General features: G+C 40.4%; 2 protein-coding genes and 4 non-coding genes across 6 annotated transcripts; 4 read left to right on the top strand and 2 right to left on the bottom strand.

The window, feature by feature from the left end:
• Positions 1-311: 311 nt before the first annotated feature.
• On the bottom strand, positions 312-3,514 carry LOC140890199 (uncharacterized). The gene is made up of 2 exons (XM_073297956.1): positions 3,001-3,514; positions 312-670 (listed from the first exon to the last, which is right to left on the bottom strand). The coding sequence occupies exons 1-2, from the start codon at positions 3,512-3,514 to the stop codon at positions 312-314; spliced, it is 873 nt and encodes a 290-aa protein (XP_073154057.1).
• Positions 890-1,008, bottom strand: LOC140893714 (5S ribosomal RNA). The gene has a single exon (XR_012153306.1). It is a non-coding gene; the product is annotated as a 5S ribosomal RNA (ribosomal RNA).
• On the top strand, positions 1,503-1,621 carry LOC140893695 (5S ribosomal RNA). Its single transcript, XR_012153288.1, has one exon. It is a non-coding gene; the product is annotated as a 5S ribosomal RNA (ribosomal RNA).
• LOC140894177 (5S ribosomal RNA) lies at positions 2,019-2,137 on the top strand. Its single transcript, XR_012153723.1, has one exon. It is a non-coding gene; the product is annotated as a 5S ribosomal RNA (ribosomal RNA).
• On the top strand, positions 2,536-2,654 carry LOC140893715 (5S ribosomal RNA). The gene has a single exon (XR_012153307.1). It is a non-coding gene; the product is annotated as a 5S ribosomal RNA (ribosomal RNA).
• A 5,715-nt stretch (positions 3,515-9,229) lies between the features above and the next one.
• LOC140891729 (peroxidase 73-like) lies at positions 9,230-10,985 on the top strand. The gene is made up of 4 exons (XM_073300350.1): positions 9,230-9,479; positions 9,570-9,770; positions 9,941-10,106; positions 10,403-10,985. Exons 1-4 carry the CDS (start codon positions 9,258-9,260, stop codon positions 10,807-10,809), a joined length of 996 nt encoding a protein of 331 aa, XP_073156451.1. The 5' UTR covers positions 9,230-9,257; the 3' UTR covers positions 10,810-10,985.
• The last annotated feature ends 8,136 nt before the right edge of the window (positions 10,986-19,121 follow it).

The following is a 19,121-nucleotide window of genomic DNA, read 5'->3' as shown; positions in this document are numbered from 1 at the left end:
TATCTTTTCAAGTGTTGAGCATTTCATGGCCTTTTCCCTTTCTTGCCTTGAGCATCCTCCAAGTAATAAGCGGCTAACCCAGCCTTTCCTACCACCTTGAATGACCCTTCATACTTTGCATCCAACTTTCCTCTTTCTCCTTGATGTTGGATTTTTCGCATGACCAGGTCTCCTTCCTTGAAGACCTTAGGGTATACTCTTTTATTGTAGGCCTGGGTCATTCGCTTGTGATAAGCTGCAAGCCTTATTGCTGCCCGGGTCCTATGCTCTTCCAGCAAGTCCAAATCCATTGCCCGCAGCTCTTGATTGTTTTATCCATATGCCATTATCCGCACGCTTTCCTGCCCTATCTCTGCGGGAAGGACAGCCTCAGTGCCGTATACCATGCTGAACGGTGTTTCGCCCGTCCCAGATCGGGTTGTAGTTCTGTATGACCATAGTACTGTTGAGAGTTCTTCAACCCACTTACCTATGGCTGTGTCCAGTCGTGTTTTAAGAGCTTGAACTATTGTCCGGTTGATAACTTCCACCTGTCCATTCCCTTGCGAGTATGCTACAGATGTGAAAACTTGCTCGATCTTCGTTTCTTGACACCATGCTCGGACTTTAGATCCACAGAACTGTCTCCCATTGTCTGACACCAAATTGGGCGGGATCCCAAAACGGCACACTAAATTTTTCCACAGAAAATTGAGCACTTCTTTTCTATAATTTTAGCTAGAGGCTCAGTCTCTACCCATTTAGAAAATTAATCAACTGCAACCAGCAAGAATTTCCTTTGTCCCGTGCTGACAGGGAATGGCCCAACAATATCCATCCTCCACTGATCAAACGGACAGGCAGCCACAACAAGAAGTACGAGTAATAAAAAAAAGAAATTAATGAAAAAGGGGTGCAACAGGAGGACTTCCTAGGGGATCACCCATCCTAATACTGCTCTCATCCAAGCACGCTTAACTTCGAAGTTCTGATGGGATCCGGTGCATTAGTGCTGGTATGATCGCACCCAACAGTGAATTAATTCTTTATTGTTTTGTCTCTCGAATTGCGGATCAGAGGAACAGGTGTTGCACTTTCAAACGGATATAACTTTTGGCCGGTTGAGAGTTACGAGAGTTTCAGCCTGCTCACGCGAAACTCGTCTCGATACCTACAGCGCGCATCTCGGTCAAAGAGACGGAGACTCTCAAATTCCAAACCGAAGATGGAATTTCGGGGCGTTTTTCCCGTAGGGCACGTTGGGACCCACCGAAGCAGGCCCGCGTCACTCAGAAATCCCTACCGGAAAAATGCCCCGAAAGTCCATCTCCGGGTTGGAATTTGAGAGTCTCCATCTCTTAGAAAAAGATGCGTGCTGTAGGTATCGAGACGAGCTTTGCGTGAGCAGGCTGAAGCTCCCGTAACTCTCAGCCGGCCGAAAGTTATGTCCGTTTGAAAGTGCAGCTCCTGTTCCTCCGATCCGCAATTCGAGAGACAAAATAATAAAGAATTCATTTACTGCTGGGTGCGATCATACCAGCACTAATGCACCAGATCCCATCAGAATTCCGAAGTTAAGCGTGCTTGGGTGAGAGCAGTATTAGGATGAGTGACCCCCTGAAAAGTCCTCGTGTTGCACCTTTTTTTCATTAATTTTTTTTCTGACTCGTACTTCTTGTTCTTCCGATTCCTCGCTGCCCTATTCCCGACTCTTTCAGTCCAATCCTCAGATAGAAAAGATGCAGTAGATTGAATGACACGACGTGAACATGCGATCTGAATGACGCGGGCTGCTTCGGTGGGTCCCAACGTGCCTTGCGGGAAAAATGCCCCGAAAGTCCATCTTTGGTTTGGAATTTGAAAGTCTCCATCTCTTTGACCGAGATGCGCGCTGTAGGTATCGAGACGAGTTTCGCGTGAGCAGTCTGAAGCTCCCGTAACTCTCAGCCGACCAAAATTTATATCCGTTTGAAAGTGCAGCGCCTGTTCCTCCGATCCGCAATTTGAGAGACAAAACAACAAAGAATTAATTCACTGTTGGGTGCGATCATACCAGCACTAATGCACCGGATCCCATCAGAACTTCGAAGTTAAGCATGCTTGGACGAGAGTAGTATTAGGATGCGTGATCCCCTGGGAAGTCCTCGTGTTGCACCTCTTTTTCATTAATTTTTTTTTCTTACTCGTACTTCTTGTTCTTTCGATTCCTCGCTATCCTATTGCTGATTATTTCAGTCCAATCTGCGGATAGAAAAGATGCAATATACTGAATCACATGACGTGAACGTGCGATCTGGGTGACGCGGGCCGCTTCGGTGGTTCCCAACATGCCCTAGGAAAAAAACGCCCCAAAAGTCCATATCCGGGTTGGAATTTGAGCGTCTCCGTCTCTTAGATCAAGATGCGCGCTGTAGGTATCGAGACGAGCTTCGCGTGAGCAGGATGAAGCTCCCGTAACTCTCAGCCGGCCAAAAATTATGTCCATTTGAAAGTGCAGCGCCTGTTCCTCCGATCCGCAATTCGAGAGGCAAAACAATAAAGAATTCATTCACTGTTGGGTGCGATCATACCAGAACTAATGCACCTGATTCCATCAGAACTCCAAAGTTAAGCATGCTTGGGCGAGAGCAGTACTAGGATGGGTGACCCCTTGGGTAGTCCTCGTGTTGCACCCCTTTTTCATTAATTTCTTTTTTTTTCTTACTTGTACTTCTTGTTATTTCGATTCCTCGATGTCCTATTACCGACTCTTTCAGTTCAATTCGCGGATAGAAAAGATGCAATAGACTGAATGACATGACGTGAACGTGCGGTCTGGGTGAAGCGGGCCGCTTCGGAGGTTCCCAACGTGCCCTATGGAAAAAACGCCCCGAAAGTCCATCTCCGGATTAGCATGTTTCTGGCAGTTATAACACGAATTAACCAGATCTGATGAGTCATTTCGCATAGTGGGCCAAAAGAAACCATCTAAAAGAGATTTCCGAGCTAGGGCAAGACTGCCTAAGTGACTTCCGCAAGAACCTTCATGAATTTCCCGTAATACATAATTCCCCTCGTCTGGACCCAAACATTTTAACAAAGGTTGAGAGAAAGATCTTTTGAACAGAATTTGGTCGATCATGACGAAACGAAGTGCCCTTCGTTTTATATCCTTAGCTTTCTTATTATAACTCGGCAATTCTTTCGTGGTCAGATATTTGTGTACATCATATCTCCAATACACTTCTGGTACTTGATCTATAATGTCATCCAAAGTTTCCAGCTGAGATACGAGCTCCCGACCTAAAACAATGGGGTCAGACCGGTCGCTCAAGGCACTGGCCAGGCGAGCCAAATGATCGGCCTTGATATTTTCAGCTCGGGGGATGAGCTCCAAGTTCAGCTCGGTGAATCCTTCTTTGACTTTGTCTAATGCCTTAACATATTTCATCATCTTCTCATCTTTGATCTCAAACTTTCCATTGCTCTGCTGGATGGATAATTGGGAATCGGAGTATATAGTAGCTCGGGAAATACCCAAGTTCCGGGCTGCCATGAGTCCAAGTAATAATGCCTCATATTCTCTTCATTATTAGAGGCTCGAAAATCCAACCTAATGGAGATATTAGTTTCTTCACCCTAAGACGATATGATAACAATTCCAGCTCCACTTCCTGTTTGACATGATGACCCGTTGACAAAAGTCCTCCATAGCTCTTCTTGATCTAACTGAACTGTTTCGGCCAAGAAGTCAGCTAGGGCATGAGCTTTTATGGCTGCTCCGGGTTCAAATTTAATATCATACTTGCTCAGTTCTATGATCCACCTAACCAATCTGCCTGATGCATCTGGGTTAGCTGCAATTTTTCCCAAAGCACTATTAGTGAGTACAGTGATGGGATGCGAGAGGAAGTAAGACCTTAATTTTCTTGTTGTGATGACTAGAGATAAGGCCAGCTTCTCCTGAGTTAAGTAATTGAGATCGGATCCCTTTAAGGCATGGCTCACAAAGTAAACGGGTTGATGACTAATTCCGTCTTTCTTGACCAGGACTGAGCTGGTTGCTCGAGGAGTAACAGCCAGATATAATAGTAATTCTTCTCCTTGAGTAGGCTTATCCAAAACGGGCAATTGTTTTAAATAGGCTTTCAACTCATGAAAGGCCTTCTCACTTTCCTCATTTCATTCAAAATTTTTCGTCTTTCGGAGTGCTTTAAAGAAAGGGAGGTTTTTGTCTGCCGACCTGCTTATGAACCGGGCTAACGCTGTAATTCTTCCTCTTAACCTTTGTACCTCCTGTATATTCTGGGGCGAACTCATGTAGATGATAGCTTGGACTTTTTCAGGATTGGCCTCAATTCCCCTTCTTGCAACCATGTAACCCAAGAACTTGCCAGCCCTGACTCCAAAAATGCACTTGTTAGGGTTTAACTTTAGTTGATAATTTTTCAGCATCTGAAAGGTTTGAGTTAGGTCGGTAATGAACTGGTCGGCAACTCGGGTCTTGTCCAGGATGTCATCCACATAGACTTCAATGTTTTTTTCCAATTTGATGCTTGAATACTTTATTCATCAGTTTTTGATATGTAGCCCCAGCATTTTTGAGTCCAAATGGCATTACATAACAATAAGTTCCTGTGAAAGTCACAAAACTTACCTTGTATTTGTCTTCTTTTGCTAAAGGAATCTGATGATATCCTTGATAAGCATCCAAGAAGCAGAGTAGTTCATGTCCTGCTGTTGAATCGACAAGATTATCAATTCTAGGTAGGGGGTAGCAAACTTTAGGGAATGCTTTATTTAGATCTCGAAAATCTACACACATGCACCATTTTCCCGTAGACTTTGGAACTAGAACTATGTTAGACAACCAGGTCGGGAAATGAATTTCCTCAATGTGTCCAGCCCTGAGTAACTCTTCTACCTGTTCCTTTATCATCGCATCTTTTTCGGGCCCAAAATGACGCTTCTTTTGAATAATAGGACGACAATCCTTTATTACATTGAGCTTATGTTCTGCCACCTCCCGACGTACCCCTACCAGGTCTGCCACTGACCACGCAAAAACATCTTTATTTTTTTCCAAGCATTCCAATAAGGATTTCTTCAACTGTGCTTCCAGGGTGTGAGAAACTTTTACCATCCCAGAAGGAGGGGAGATCATGATTTCCTCGACTTCTTCTTCAGTATTGACGGATGTGTCTTCTATCAGGTTGACTTGTTCCATGCCAGAGAGTCCAGGTCGGTCAACACTATCAGTTCTGACCACTTTTTGTTCTATTCTGACCTCCTCCACATAACATATGCGAGCAATAACTTGATCACCTTGTACCTCGCCGAACTCATTATCCACCGGGAACTTTATTTTCTGATGCAGAGCTTATGCGACATCCATAAAGGTGGTCATGGCAGGTCAGCCTAGTATGGAATTATAGGCTGACGGAGCATCTACTATAATGAAACTCACAATCCTGGTCTTACGAGAATTGCCTTTTCCCAAAGTTAGTGGTAGGTGCACTAACCCAACAGGTCGGATTGCGTGACCTGTGAAACCAAAAAGTGATGTTACGACAGGATCCATCTTGTACTGCCCCAAATCCATTTGATTTATTGCTTCCTGGAAGAGAACATTAACAGAACTGCCTGAATCCACAAATATTCGTGCCACATCATAATTTGCGACCATGGCCCTTATTACCAGTGCATCATTATGGTTGCTAGAAACCCCTTTCAAATCTTTTGGCCCAAAAGAGAGGGTCGGGCCAGTATGGACAATTTGATTGTCAATCTCCATATTTGTTAATTTTCTGCTGCTAGTTTTCCTGGCTCTGTTGGAATCTCCATTAGTGGGCCCATCCAAAAATCATGTTAATAATTCCTCGAGCAAGCGGAGCTGGTCTTTGATGAGCTCGATCATTCCTAGCCTGGTCCTGACTTGGGCGATTGAAATCTTCTTGGGGAGGAATAGTTCTGTCTTTTTGTCTAGATCTTTCTCGCTGTCTTCTATTCGGGTGATATCCCTCTTGGCGAGTTAATATATTCTTTACTTTAGAATTTTGCTGCATTATCCTTTCAATTTCTTGATCTAATTGACGATAGCTCTCCGTAGTATGCCCATACTCCTTGTGAAAGTGACAATATTTATCCGATTCCCGATTTCGAGGTCCCTTCTTAGTCCATGGAGGCCTTTCTGTGAGTTGCCGATCATCACAAATTCGCAGAGCTCGGGCTTTGCTCACGCGCAAATGAGTGAAAGAGTGAATTCACCCAACAATGTGGGTCGGGATGATTGTCCCATCCCTGGATTACTGCTCGGGACCTTATTGCTCTTTGGACTTTTGGGCCGTTCCCTCTTTACAGCTGCTCGCGAGACCTGTATTTCTTCCATGTTGACATATTTCTCAGCTCGAGCGAGTAATTCCTCGTATGTTTTAGGCGGTCTCTTTATTAGAGATTTGAGAAAGTCTTTTGTATCCAACCCTTGCATGAAGGCACAGATAAGCAGGTCTGGCGTAGCCATGGGTACCTCGAGAGCCAAGACACTAAACCTGCGAATTTATGCTCTCAAATTTTCATGTTCACGTTGCTTGATTTCAAAGAGGCTGAAAGTAGTGGTAGGATGATTTTTGCTACTAGCAAAGTGATGCAAAAAGGATTTACTAAAATCCTTGAATTCCTTGATCTTCCCAGGGCCTAGCAGATTGAACCATTGCTGGGCTGGTCCTATGAGAGTAGTGAGAAAAGCCCTACACTTGATCTGGTCAGAGTATTTATTCAACAGTGCTGCATTCTCGAAGCGTGCTAGATGTTCTTCTGGATCTCCTTTACCATCATATTCCCTGATGTGAGGCAATTTAAAATGGTTGGGGAGGTCAGCATCCAATATCTCATAAGTGAAAGGAATGTTTCTGGTTGTGGTAGCTAGGTACCCGGCTTGATTCTTTTTAAGTTGCTCCATCTCTTCTTTCAACTTTTTGATATCCTCCAGGTGAGAGTTTTGGTCGAGATGCAAAGGATTGGCCTCGCCCCTTTCTGTCAAAGCCCTCTCGACAGCTTGATTTACCAATTGCTCCAAATTTGGGTTATCCCCATTCTGATTAGCCATCGAAACACTTTTTCTTCAATTTCCCACAGACGATGCCAATTGATGAAGTCGATTTTTGATCTGGTAGAATGGATCCTCCAAATCCTTTATGAAGCAGGTCGGGTCGGGTACCAATGAACTCTGCACAAGCAACAGCTAGGTCAAGGGGGTGCCGAAGATGTTTTTGGCGTAACCCCTCCGATGCCTCCTAAGTCAGTGTCTTGAAGGCAAAGAGTATGATGAATGCGAAAACAAGAGAATATGAGGGCGTGAATGTAAAAGTGAGAGTGAGTGTTGATGAATGAACACAACCATAACAGTACATGTATTTATATGGATTAATAGAGTAAGTTACCTAGTCAAATTATAACATGTCCTGAAGTAGGACTCCTCATTCATTGGACCGCGCTTGAGTTTATCCCTATCTCATTCATATCTGTAAAATGGTAAATCTTATCTTCAATATATCTGAGTCCTACTTGAACTAGAAAACTATGCACAGCCCACTGGGCCCCGGCTCGGGTCGACCCATTAACAGACAGCCCAGGTCATGACAAGACCTAACATGTAGCAAACTGGGCTGGATCTTACCTAATAATAATAATTCACTAACTGGGCCAACCCTCATAAACCCATTATTAACGGGTTCGGGTTAGAATAATTTCACGGGGTATCAACTTATATGTACAAAATATGCCCTTTTAATTTATAAATAATTTTAGAAACAATTTACCCCTTCATTTTCTTGGTATTATTATTATTATTAGGAAAAAAATCGATCATACCCTCTCTTAGGGCGTCGATCCTATCCTATGAGTACCCAATTTTTTTTAAATGGTATAAACCCATCTGTTATAATACTCAAATATCACATAGATATTGAATCTATACCATCCGATTACCGTGTGAGTAATCCAACAAAGTAGTATTGAAAGTACTGATCTTATGATCCGTCACAAGATCTTACTTGTCATGCTTCAAAACTGAGTAGTCTCGTTCACTCTTCACCAGCCCCAAAATTGGTTTTGTTTGTCATCTTCTACTTCTTCCACGGTCTTATTTGAGATGGTTTGGGTGGGTGAGTGATATGGTTATCACTCAGTAAATAGGAGAAATTATCTCAAGTACTTTTAAAATCATTTTTAACTGAAATCTTATACATATATATACAAAAACCAGAACTGAACTGAAGTCTTATATAAGTCAGAAATACAAAATGAGATTATATATATATATATATGCACCATAATAACTTATGATTTTCGTGGCTAACTGATATCAGCCCCTTATATGTTTATCCTCTAAAGGGTAAGGACTCAAAACAAAACAGAAACAGAGCAAATTTTTCAGAATATATATTTCTATCACTAGTTTACAAGCATCAGTGCATCAACATTAAAATTTCCAGAGATTAAGACTTTGAATATATACATATGCTGGAACATAACATAAAACATAATATTAGCTTTAAAATTGAAAGCCCACTTATAGATTTCGGTTGTACTTGGAATTAGCTTGTTTTTGCTCGACTGGATGCTCAATAGGTGCGCTCAACTTAACGCTTCAACTCACTTTTGCTGTGTATCTGCTCAGAATATTGTGTAACCCATAATCAAGAATTTGAGTGCTACTAGCTATTAATTGGGAGAAATCTGCTGTTAGACTCTCATTTAATGCTATTATTTGCCATGAATTTGAGTTAATACATCAGATACAAATCTGAAACATCAGTTGTAATTTGACTGACTTATGTCTGTTGAACGTAGCTCAACTGAATTTGAGCTCGACTGAACTTAGATAACTGAATTTGATCCTCAACTAAATTGGAATCTCAACTGAATTTAAGATATCAACTGAAATTTATTCCTTGATTGAAATTTTGAAATCTCGCGTTACTTTTTATCATTATGAATGGGAAATACACCCCTATTAGTCTACGCGTAGAACTATTAAAATATTGCACTCCAAAGAAGCATATAAAAATTCAACAAAATAAATTGAGGCGGCCATGATTCGATGAAGTCAACATCAAATAAATACATAAAGAGAACATGCAAACACGGATGGAACGGTTTTTTTTTTAAAAAAAAAATAAATAAATAAAATTACTACATGTAAAATTTGACTACGTCTGTTAATATGATCCCTTTTCGATGAATGCCTCTATATAAGTAGGTCGCAGTTCTCTCCAAAGTTTGCACTGCTCGAAAACCAAATGGATCGATCCAAATTTCTGATCAAGCTATTGTTACCTTTTTCTCTCAGTATTGTTTTATTCTCGAGCTCCATTTCAGCACAGCTGAGACTAAATTTCTATGCAAACACTTGTCCGGACGTCGAGAAACTTGTCCGAACAGCTGTTACGGCCAAATTCCGGCAAACATTTGTTACAGTTCCCGCAACCCTTCGTCTCTACTTCCACGATTGTTTTGTTTCGGTAGTAGACATGCATGTTTCTATTATTTCTTTAGATTTCCATATAGAACGTACATCATTTAAATCTAGCTAATTGTACATGTGTATTCAGGGGTGTGATGGGTCGGTTATTGTAGCATCGACGCCGGGGAATAAAGCTGAAAAGGATCATCCCGACAATTTATCGTTGGCCGGAGACGGATTTGACACGGTGATCAAAGCCAAAGCTGCTGTGGATAAAGTCGCTAGATGCAAAAATAAGGTGTCTTGTGCTGATATTCTTGCATTGGCCACTCGTGACGTCATCGTACTGGTTCGTACAAAAATTGTTATTTATTATTGCCACTCTAGCTTGTTGTTCGTAAATTAATCGTGTAATTTTTATACATTTAGATTCATTAATGATATTCTGAATTTTCTCGCTGATATATATATGAAGGAACTAATTAATTAATAATCCTTTTGGTCTAAAACTGCATTTAGGCTGGTGGTCCTACATACAATGTGGAGTTGGGGAGATTGGATGGTTTGAGTTCAACTGCAACAAGTGTTAATGGAAATTTGCCTCAGCCAACTTTCAATCTGGACCAGCTTACTTCCATGTTTGCAACCAGAGGCCTAACTCAGACAGACATGATTGCTCTCTCAGGTCATAATCTTATACAGTCATGAATTTTAAGCTACAAACAAATATATATATATATATACATTTGTGTGCTTGTAATATGTTAGATTTGTTGTGGTTTTTTAGTGATCTCATACAGATAAGAAATAAAAATAGAATAATCAATCAATCAGGGAATCAAATGCTAAGATCATGGACGTAAGTCTAACTCTAAAACAAAAAACAGCTCAAAAGTCGAGGATTAAATGTTTAAGTTTATATATACAAGTCTCAAGGACTTAACATAGACTAAATAATCTACTCCCTACTTTCCCGTGCAGCTGCCCACACACTAGGATTTTCCCACTGCAGTAAATTTTCCAACCGGATCTTCAATTTCAACCGGACCAACCCGATCGATCCAACCCTGAACCGGCAATACGCGACCCAGTTGCAAGGAATGTGTCCTAAAAACGTTGACCCTACGATTGCTATTGACATGGATCCGACGACACCAAGAACATTCGACAATGCATACTACAAAAATCTTCAGAATGGAAAGGGCCTGTTCACTTCGGACCAAGTGCTTTTCACTGACTCCAGATCTAGACCCACTGTTAACACATGGGCCTCCAACACTCAGGCCTTTAATGCTTCTTTCATTCAGGCCATTACTAAATTGGGCCGGTTCGGAGTCAAGACCGGGAAGAATGGAAATATTCGAATTGACTGTGGAAGATTTAACTGAGTTGGGGTTTTCCATATGATTCTTTTATCTGGGTTTAATTAATTGTGGCATGTGGAAAATGTATAGGGAGTCAGAATGCTTCAATAAGCTTATTGTTTTTGTTCAATTTGTGTATGCAAAACTACACTATTTCATAAGAGTTCTGTGAAATCAATAAAACAAAATAAACGTGTTTATTTGAATAATGTGCTCAATGTATATGAATCATGCATAGCATACAGATGCTCTTAACAAGGTTCCACCTTAGTCAAACTTAAAAAGTTGGATATATATTTAATTTTTTTGACAAAAAATAATGGATATATATGAAGACAATAAAGTGTTTTTATTTTTTCATAAAAAAAAGTGTTTTTATTTAAAAAGTTTTTCAAAACTAAACTCCTGTCGTGTATGCTAAATTATGAAAACAAATAATAATTTAGTGACATTATTTACCGAATATATAGGCCTGACAAATGTTATATATATGTATATATATTATTTCATAAAAATCATCAGAACTGTTGAAAATATATATAAATATATATTATTATTTATTGTTGAATGTTGAAGGTTGAAAGTTGAAAATTGAGTTGTAAAATATTGAAAATTAGTGTGTGATGATGTAATTAATGATGTATTAATTTTTGACTAATCTCCAATTGAGATCTATAAATAGGTCTCTCCATTTGTGTAGAAAAACACAATTGTGAAGAGAGAAAAATTTTATAAAGTGTAGAATTTGATAAATTTTGAGTTTTTGAGTTTTTACTTTTTACCGTAAATTTTTACTTTTTCACAACACGTTATCAGCACGATCGCTCGAAGGTTCTCTATATTTTCCGACGCTCCAAAATACAAGAAGAAGTCAAAAATATTCAACAAGTAAGAATTTTTATTTTACTGTTTATATATTTTTATTGTGTATATATTAATATATAATATCATGTTATGAAAAAATAAGTTTTTTTCAAAACTTGTTATAAATCCTGGGAGGATGTTAAGACGACATCCCACACTCCCGGTAAGGGATACGACAAGTATAAAAGCCTCTAAGGTTTTTAAACAATAACGTGATATATATTTATTATGTATATATATATTAACTATATTAATATATAATTTCATGTTATTATATAAAAGGTTGTCTATGACACTGACCTTATAATAACGTGATATGATATATATTATTGTGTATTTATATACTAACCATATTTGTATAATCTCATGTTATTATATAAAAGGTTTGTAAGAGTGGGTGCCCAGTGAGCCAACTGTGTGGCTATGGGCTTTGTTGACTCTTTGTATAAACAATCTTTTGTTTAATATTATTTACACTTTTATGGCAATGACTTTATATTACTTCATATTGTTATATTGTGATATACTATTGTTGTTTTGATAAAGACCTTGAATATACTATAGTGTATGTAAGATGTGGTAGAACATGGAGATGTCTATCATGAAATACATCTTATAGTCACTGTATATTCTAAAACCGTTCCTAGTCGATTGAGCCGTCCGATAATAAGGATAAGGATCGCTCGAGTTTGAGACTAGCATTTGCGATGCGGAGTACCACGTTTCATTGGTAGGGAACATGGAGATGTTCGAAGCATGCAAATGGATATTCATAGGATGAATAGTCGAACTACCCTATCCGGACTTTCCAAGTGGTTATCACTTATCGAGTGGATAAAGTCCGCGGTTTTGGTTGTACACCATTAGTCCTTACGACTTGAAACATCATGGAGACTCTATATGCTAGTACTGTGCTTTGACTCGTTTACCGACTCTGAGGGGGTCATCAGGTGTCGAGATTGGGTACAGTTACGACACATATAGGAGTCAATGCATTGTTGTCAAGGATTCACCACATACTTGCGAGTGTGGATATCCTATGCGATCTGAGGAGATATTAGTGTGACAAATCTCTGGCCAGAGTACTTGATGTGATTTAAGAAATGGTTTCTTAGTAGCACATGCGATGTCACTAATTTGATCTTCAAGATGCATTGCATAGTTATCGAATCTTGAGCGACTCTCGATATACCAATGGTTGTTGATTCGATCGGGATATATGGATGAAGGGACCGTACTGTACGCTAACCAAAATCTACTGGTTCTTGTAGGCACTATCAGTGATACCTAGGGAATCATGGGGCGATGTTGCTAGGCGCTTTACCATGATTCGTTGGGCAAGTCGGAAAGTGTTGTTCCGAGTCACAAGGAGTTGTGAGCCCACGGCTAGCTGTATCCCTGAACCATTGAGGGTCACACAGTGTAATGGTGTTTTAATCCCCGTTGAGATAGTTAAATTTAAAGAGTTAAATTTAATGAACTAAGGAGTTGGACTTCTTAAATAAGAGTAAGGGAGTAGGATTTCCTAAAATGACATAGGGATGGACATTTTTGGAAACCACTGAATTCGGATTCAGGAAAATTTATTTTGACTTTAAAACGTGCAGAAATGGTTTCTGTGCACATTGGTGAAATCGTTTCATCAATCGGAGTCACGATGAATTTTATATTAATTTCTGAACGAGCGGGCTTTGCTTGTCGGGCCCCAGCTTATGACTAATGGGCCCTAAGGTGTTAGTGGCCTGCATTATAAATAAGTTATTTCAGTACAGAAATTACACACAACAGGTCATTATTTTGAGAGCAATTTTCGAAAACCCTAGCCTCTCAAAACGTTTTTGGCCGCGCCCCTCCCTACTCTGTCAGAGAAAATTCCGGTCTGTGATTTTGAATCGCAGTAAGGAATAACGAATCAAATTCGTGTATTCTCTTCGCAGAAAACTTCTGATAGATTTTCTAGTGCAATCTATCAGAGGGATTAAACCTCTGTTCGTGGACCTGATTGAAGGCGTTCATCGGTTCCAGGGAGAGACAACAAGAGCAGAATTGTTCTGTTGGTGTCCATTAATCTCGTTGCGAGATTTGAGGTAAAATTTATTTAATTGTTATTTAAATTTTACACACACGTAATTCAATCGATGAACGGTTGATACCCATACCATGGAAACGTTCCATGAAAAATTTTTAAACTTCCGCTGCACCGGGTATCAATCGTAATTGGTCTGGGAACTCGCCAGTTTTCCAACAGTGGTATCAGAGCCAGGGTGCTCAGATCAATCGATTGAATAATCAATTGTACAAAATTTTTGAGTCTCGGTTTATGAAACAAAATAAATATTTTTAATAAAAAATTTTTTTCGGGGCAAAACCCGGGCAGCGATTGGATCGCTGCCCGGTGGGGCAGCAATTGTTGCTGCCCCGGGCGGCGCACGGCGCCGCCCAAAGGGGGCGCACAGCGCCGCCCAAGGCGGCGACCGTCGCCGCCCAGGGCGGCGCACGGCGCCGCCCCTGGGCAGCGCCGAGCGCTGCCCTGCGCAGCGCCCAGCGCTGCGCTGCGCAGCGCCCAGCGCAGCGCTGGGCGCTGCGCAGGGCGGCGCTCGGCGCCGCCCAGGGCAGCGCACGGCGCCGCCCAGGGGCGGCGCCAGGCGCTGCCCTAAGGGGGCAGCCGGGCTGCCCCCGGCCCGCGCCCCGGGTGCGGGCCAACCCGGGAGTGTCCCGGGTGGCCCGCGGGAAAAATTAATTTTTAATTTTTTTATTAATTTTAATATTTAAAATTTTATTTTTGGTCCGGTCAAAAATTGTTTTTGATTGGTTCACGAGATTTCGGATCGAATTGTTCGAGTCCGTAAATTTTAAAATTGATTTTGGATAAATTTGAATTTTTGGAAAATTTTAATATTTTATCCGTAAATTGAATTTTGAAATCAATTATTTTGGTACAATTGATGATAAGATATGATCTTATGATATATTAGATAAAATATGATTTTATTTGTAAAATTGGATTTTATAGATAAAATATGATTTTATTTGATATGGAGATAAAATATGATTTTATATGTGAAATGTGATTTTATATATAAAATATGATTTTATCTTGTTTAAATTTGAATTGCCACAGCATGTTATCCAATAAATTAATTTTGAATTAAATGTTATTGGATAAGGATGATCGATTGCCATGACCAATTTTGTAGGTGTATGTTAGGAATTTACATTTTGTCTTTATTGTTGTTGGTTTTATTAATGGGCCTGGTTTATGGCCCGATATGAATGTCATATGTAATAAAAGTGGGCTTGGTTTATAGCCCGTTCCCACCCCCTAAAAATGTATCCCCTACTTGTCATTGTTATTTAATTGTAAATACATTAGATTTAGTGGGAGATCAAGATTTGAAGATGGTGGGTCCAGCAGACAATGAAGACTGAAGAAATGTAAATTGGAAGCATATGTAATAGGATTGCATTTGCATACTGCATATTACCTAGGATTGGACTAAGACCCGTGATTGGCAACCACGGGTCAATTAGAAATGGAATCGATCATCCTATATAATATGTGATATTATGATTGTATGCATGTTTAGACATAAATTGCGTGAATCCGGCAATGCATGCAATAAATTAAAAATGATGAGACAAATATTTTTATAAATAAAATCCCTCATTTTAAATATGATTTAAAATTTATATCAAGATAAATAAAGGAAATTTAAATATTGTTTAAATGTTCCTACCTTCCATCAACGGTCAATGTATGTGATGCTACCCGCGGATACGGTCCGGCTCATATTATTGGGGGGGCCCGTTCGTCGGAAAGCTGTACATTGGATCGACAAATGTTGTAAGTTGGGTGGAACTCCCATGGGATCGGCTCATATTATTGGGGGATCCACATGGCGACCGTCCATCACAACTTAATATTGATGGGTCATCTTGACATGTCACTTTAAACGGCGTCATATTATTGGGCCCTTATTGGACATGAGGTAAATACATGGGGGTTGCTTTGGAAGCAATTGGGCTCTACCTTTTGAGAATTATGGTTGGCTGATATTATTCGGGACCATAAGTTTGTCAATTGGACTCCATGTTCTCACTAAGGAAAAAGTTTCCCGTTTTCACTAGAGGGTGGTGAAATCGTTAAAATAGTGGGAGTGAGATTCATAAAATTAAATTCGCCTATTTTATGTCTTAGTAAATTGTTAAACAATCATTGATATATGTCTGTTTTTCCTTTTCAGTATTTCACACAATGAATTCGCGAAATCCTTTATTCTCGATCCTCGAACAAAACAAGCTGACTGGCGCCAACTATACGGAATGGTTCCGGAAGTTGAAGATTGTCTTAACTTCGGAGAAAATGCTCTACGTGTTAGAGAAAGCACCTCCGAAGGAAGCACCAGCTGACATAAGTCCGGAGGAATTGGCCAAACTTGATGCATGGTGTGACCATGACATCAAGACCAAATGCTATATGCAAGCCTCGATGTCTGATGAACTCCAGAGGCGATTTGAGGACACGGTGAATGCTGCTGACATTCACACGCAACTCAAGGAACTTTTTGGGGCTCAGTCGAGGGCTGAAAGGTTCTCTACTGTTAAGGAGTTGATGACGTGCCGCATGCGTGAAGGGACTTCGGTCCGTGATCATGGGGTACGAGTGATTTGGCTCATACAGAAGTTAGCGACCCTTGATTTGGTGTTGGAGCATGAACTCAATGTGGACTTGCTGCTTCTATCTCTTCCTTCTTCATTTGATGGATTCGTGATAAATTTTAATATGAACAAGATAGAGGCCACCCTTGAAGAGATGGTCAATATGCTCGTTACATATGAATCCACACTTAAGAAGGATAAGCCAGCTTTCTTGGTGGGCTCCTCATCTTCTGCTAAGAAGGGGCCAAGTATGAAGGGCAAGAAACGTTCTGCCCCACCCAAGAAAGTGGAACCCGAGAAGAAGAAGCAAAGACAAAGGCTTCAAACGATGGAAAATCCAAGGATGTTTGCCATTACTGCAAGAAGCCGGGTCATTGGAAGCGCAACTGCAAGGAGTATCTTGAGCAGTTGGGAACTGCAAAGGGTATGTTCTATATCGAAATAAACATGTCACTTAATACAACTTCTTGGGTATTGGATACCGGATGTGGTTCTCACATTTGCAATGATTTGCAGGTGATGACAAGAAGTCGCAGGCTTAGAATGGGTGAGACCCAGCTGAGGCTCGGGAATGGTTCCAGAGTTGAAGCTACGGCCATTGGAGATGTTTGTTTGATTTTGCAGAATGGTTTTAAATTATTGTTGAGAGATGTTTTATTTGTGCCAGATTTAATTAAAAACATTATTTCTATTTCTATGCTTGATAGAGATGGTTATTCTTGTAATTTTGTGAATGGGATTTGCAGTATTTACAAGAATGAATGTTTAATTGGAAATGGACAACTTGAAAACGATCTATATAATTTAAAACTAAAAGACGTTCCAGTGAATTGTATTGACAAACCGGCGACAACAAACAAAAGGAAAATCGATAGTCAAAACCCGGCAAACCTTTGGCACGCTAGACTAGGTCATATTTCCTCAAGGAGGATGAACAAGCTAGTGGGAGAGGGCATGTTTGATATGTCTGATATTAACTCTCTACCTACTTGTGAATCCTGCCTAAAAGGGAAAATGACTAAATCTCCTTTTAAGGGGAAGCCTGAACGTAGTCAAAATCTGTTGGATTTGATCCATACAGATGTTTGTGGTCCATTTAGAGTAGGGACTCAACATGGCCACACCTACTTCATTACCTTTACTGATGATTATTCAAGGTATGGGTATTTATATTTAATGAAATATAAGTCTGAAGCATTTGAAAAGTTCAAAGAATTCAGGGCTGAAGTAGAAAACAAGCTAGGTAAAAGTATTAAAGCACTTCGATCGGATCGAGGTGGAGAATACTTGAGTACCGAGTTTTTGGACTATCTAAAAGAGAATGGGATTCTCTCTCAGTGGACTCCTCCTATGACACCACAGCTTAATGGTGTATCGGAGCGCCGTAATCGAACTTTGTTGGACATGGTTCGATCCATGATGAGCTTCACTGAGCTTCCACCTTCGTTTTGGGGCTATGCGCTTGAAACGGCGGTATTGTTGTTGAATAACGTCCACACTAAAGCAGTGGACAAAACACCATACGAGTTATTGAATGGCAAAGCTCCTAAGTATTCATACTTGAGGATTTGGGGATGTCCTGCTTACGTGAAGCGGACAGTGGGAGATAAGTTGGATAGTCGATCCAGCCTGTGTTATTTTGTGGGGTATCCGAAGAATTCAATCGGATATTATTTCTATTATCCTGCTGAAACAAAGGTGTTTGTTTCGCGGAATGCCACCTTCTTGGAGAAGGAGTTCTTATTGGATAAGAAAGGCGAGATGATGGAACTCGAAGAAGTTCGAGAAGAACCCGAAATACAAAATAACGATCCCACACCTCAGGAACCATTGCTGGACACGCCTGCACCTAGAAGATCCGAGAGGACTTCTAGACCTCCAGTTCGATATGGTCTTCTTCTTGAAGAGGGTCAAGATGAACCCGACATTGGATGTGATCCAAGAAGCTTCAAGGAAGCAATTTCTGATGCGGATTCGAATTTATGGCTTGAAGCTATGCAATCAGAATTGGATTCGATGCATACTAACCAAGTCTGGACTTTAGTGGATCCTCCCGATGGAATTGTTCCAATAGGGTGTAAATGGATCTACAAAAGAAAGCTTGGGCCTGATGGTAAGGTATTGACCTACAAGGCGCGATTGGTGGCTAAAGGTTATACTCAAAGGCAAGGAGTTGACTATGACGAAACCTTTTCACCAGTTGCAATGTTCAAGTCCATAAGAATCCTTATTGCCATAGCTGCATGGTATGACTATGAGATATGGCAAATGGATGTGAAGACTGCTTTTCTTAATGGAGACATTAAGGAAGAAATCTATATGAAGCAGCCTGAGGGGTACACATCCATGGGAAGCGAGCATAAGGTATGCAAGCTTCAGAATCAATTTATGGTCTAAAACAAGCATCAAGAAGTTGGAACCAGAAATTTGATGAAACAATTAAAGACTTTGGTTTCATCAAGAACCCGGAGGAACCTTGCGTGTACAAGAAAGTAGTTAAGGATGCGGTGACATTCTTAGTACTTTATGTTGATGACATCCTACTCATTGGGAATGATGTAGGGATGTTGCAGTCAACAAAGATATGGTTATCAGGTAGATTTTCGATGAAGGATTTGGGTGAGGCATCCTACATTCTTGGGATACAGATCTATAGGGATAGATCTAAGAGAATGATAGGACTCACTCAATCAACCTACATCGATACCATATTGAAACGGTTTTCAATGGATGGGTCCAAGAGAGGACATCTACCCATGTGTCATGGAGTTTCTCTATCCAAGTCTATGTGTCCCAAGACTGATGCAGAGATA

Source organism: Henckelia pumila, chromosome 3 (genome assembly GCF_033568475.1).
Source record: "Henckelia pumila isolate YLH828 chromosome 3, ASM3356847v2, whole genome shotgun sequence".
NCBI lineage: Eukaryota > Viridiplantae > Streptophyta > Magnoliopsida > Lamiales > Gesneriaceae > Henckelia > Henckelia pumila.
Note: the sequence above shows the minus strand (reverse complement) of the source record. Positions and strands in the feature narration are given on the sequence as shown.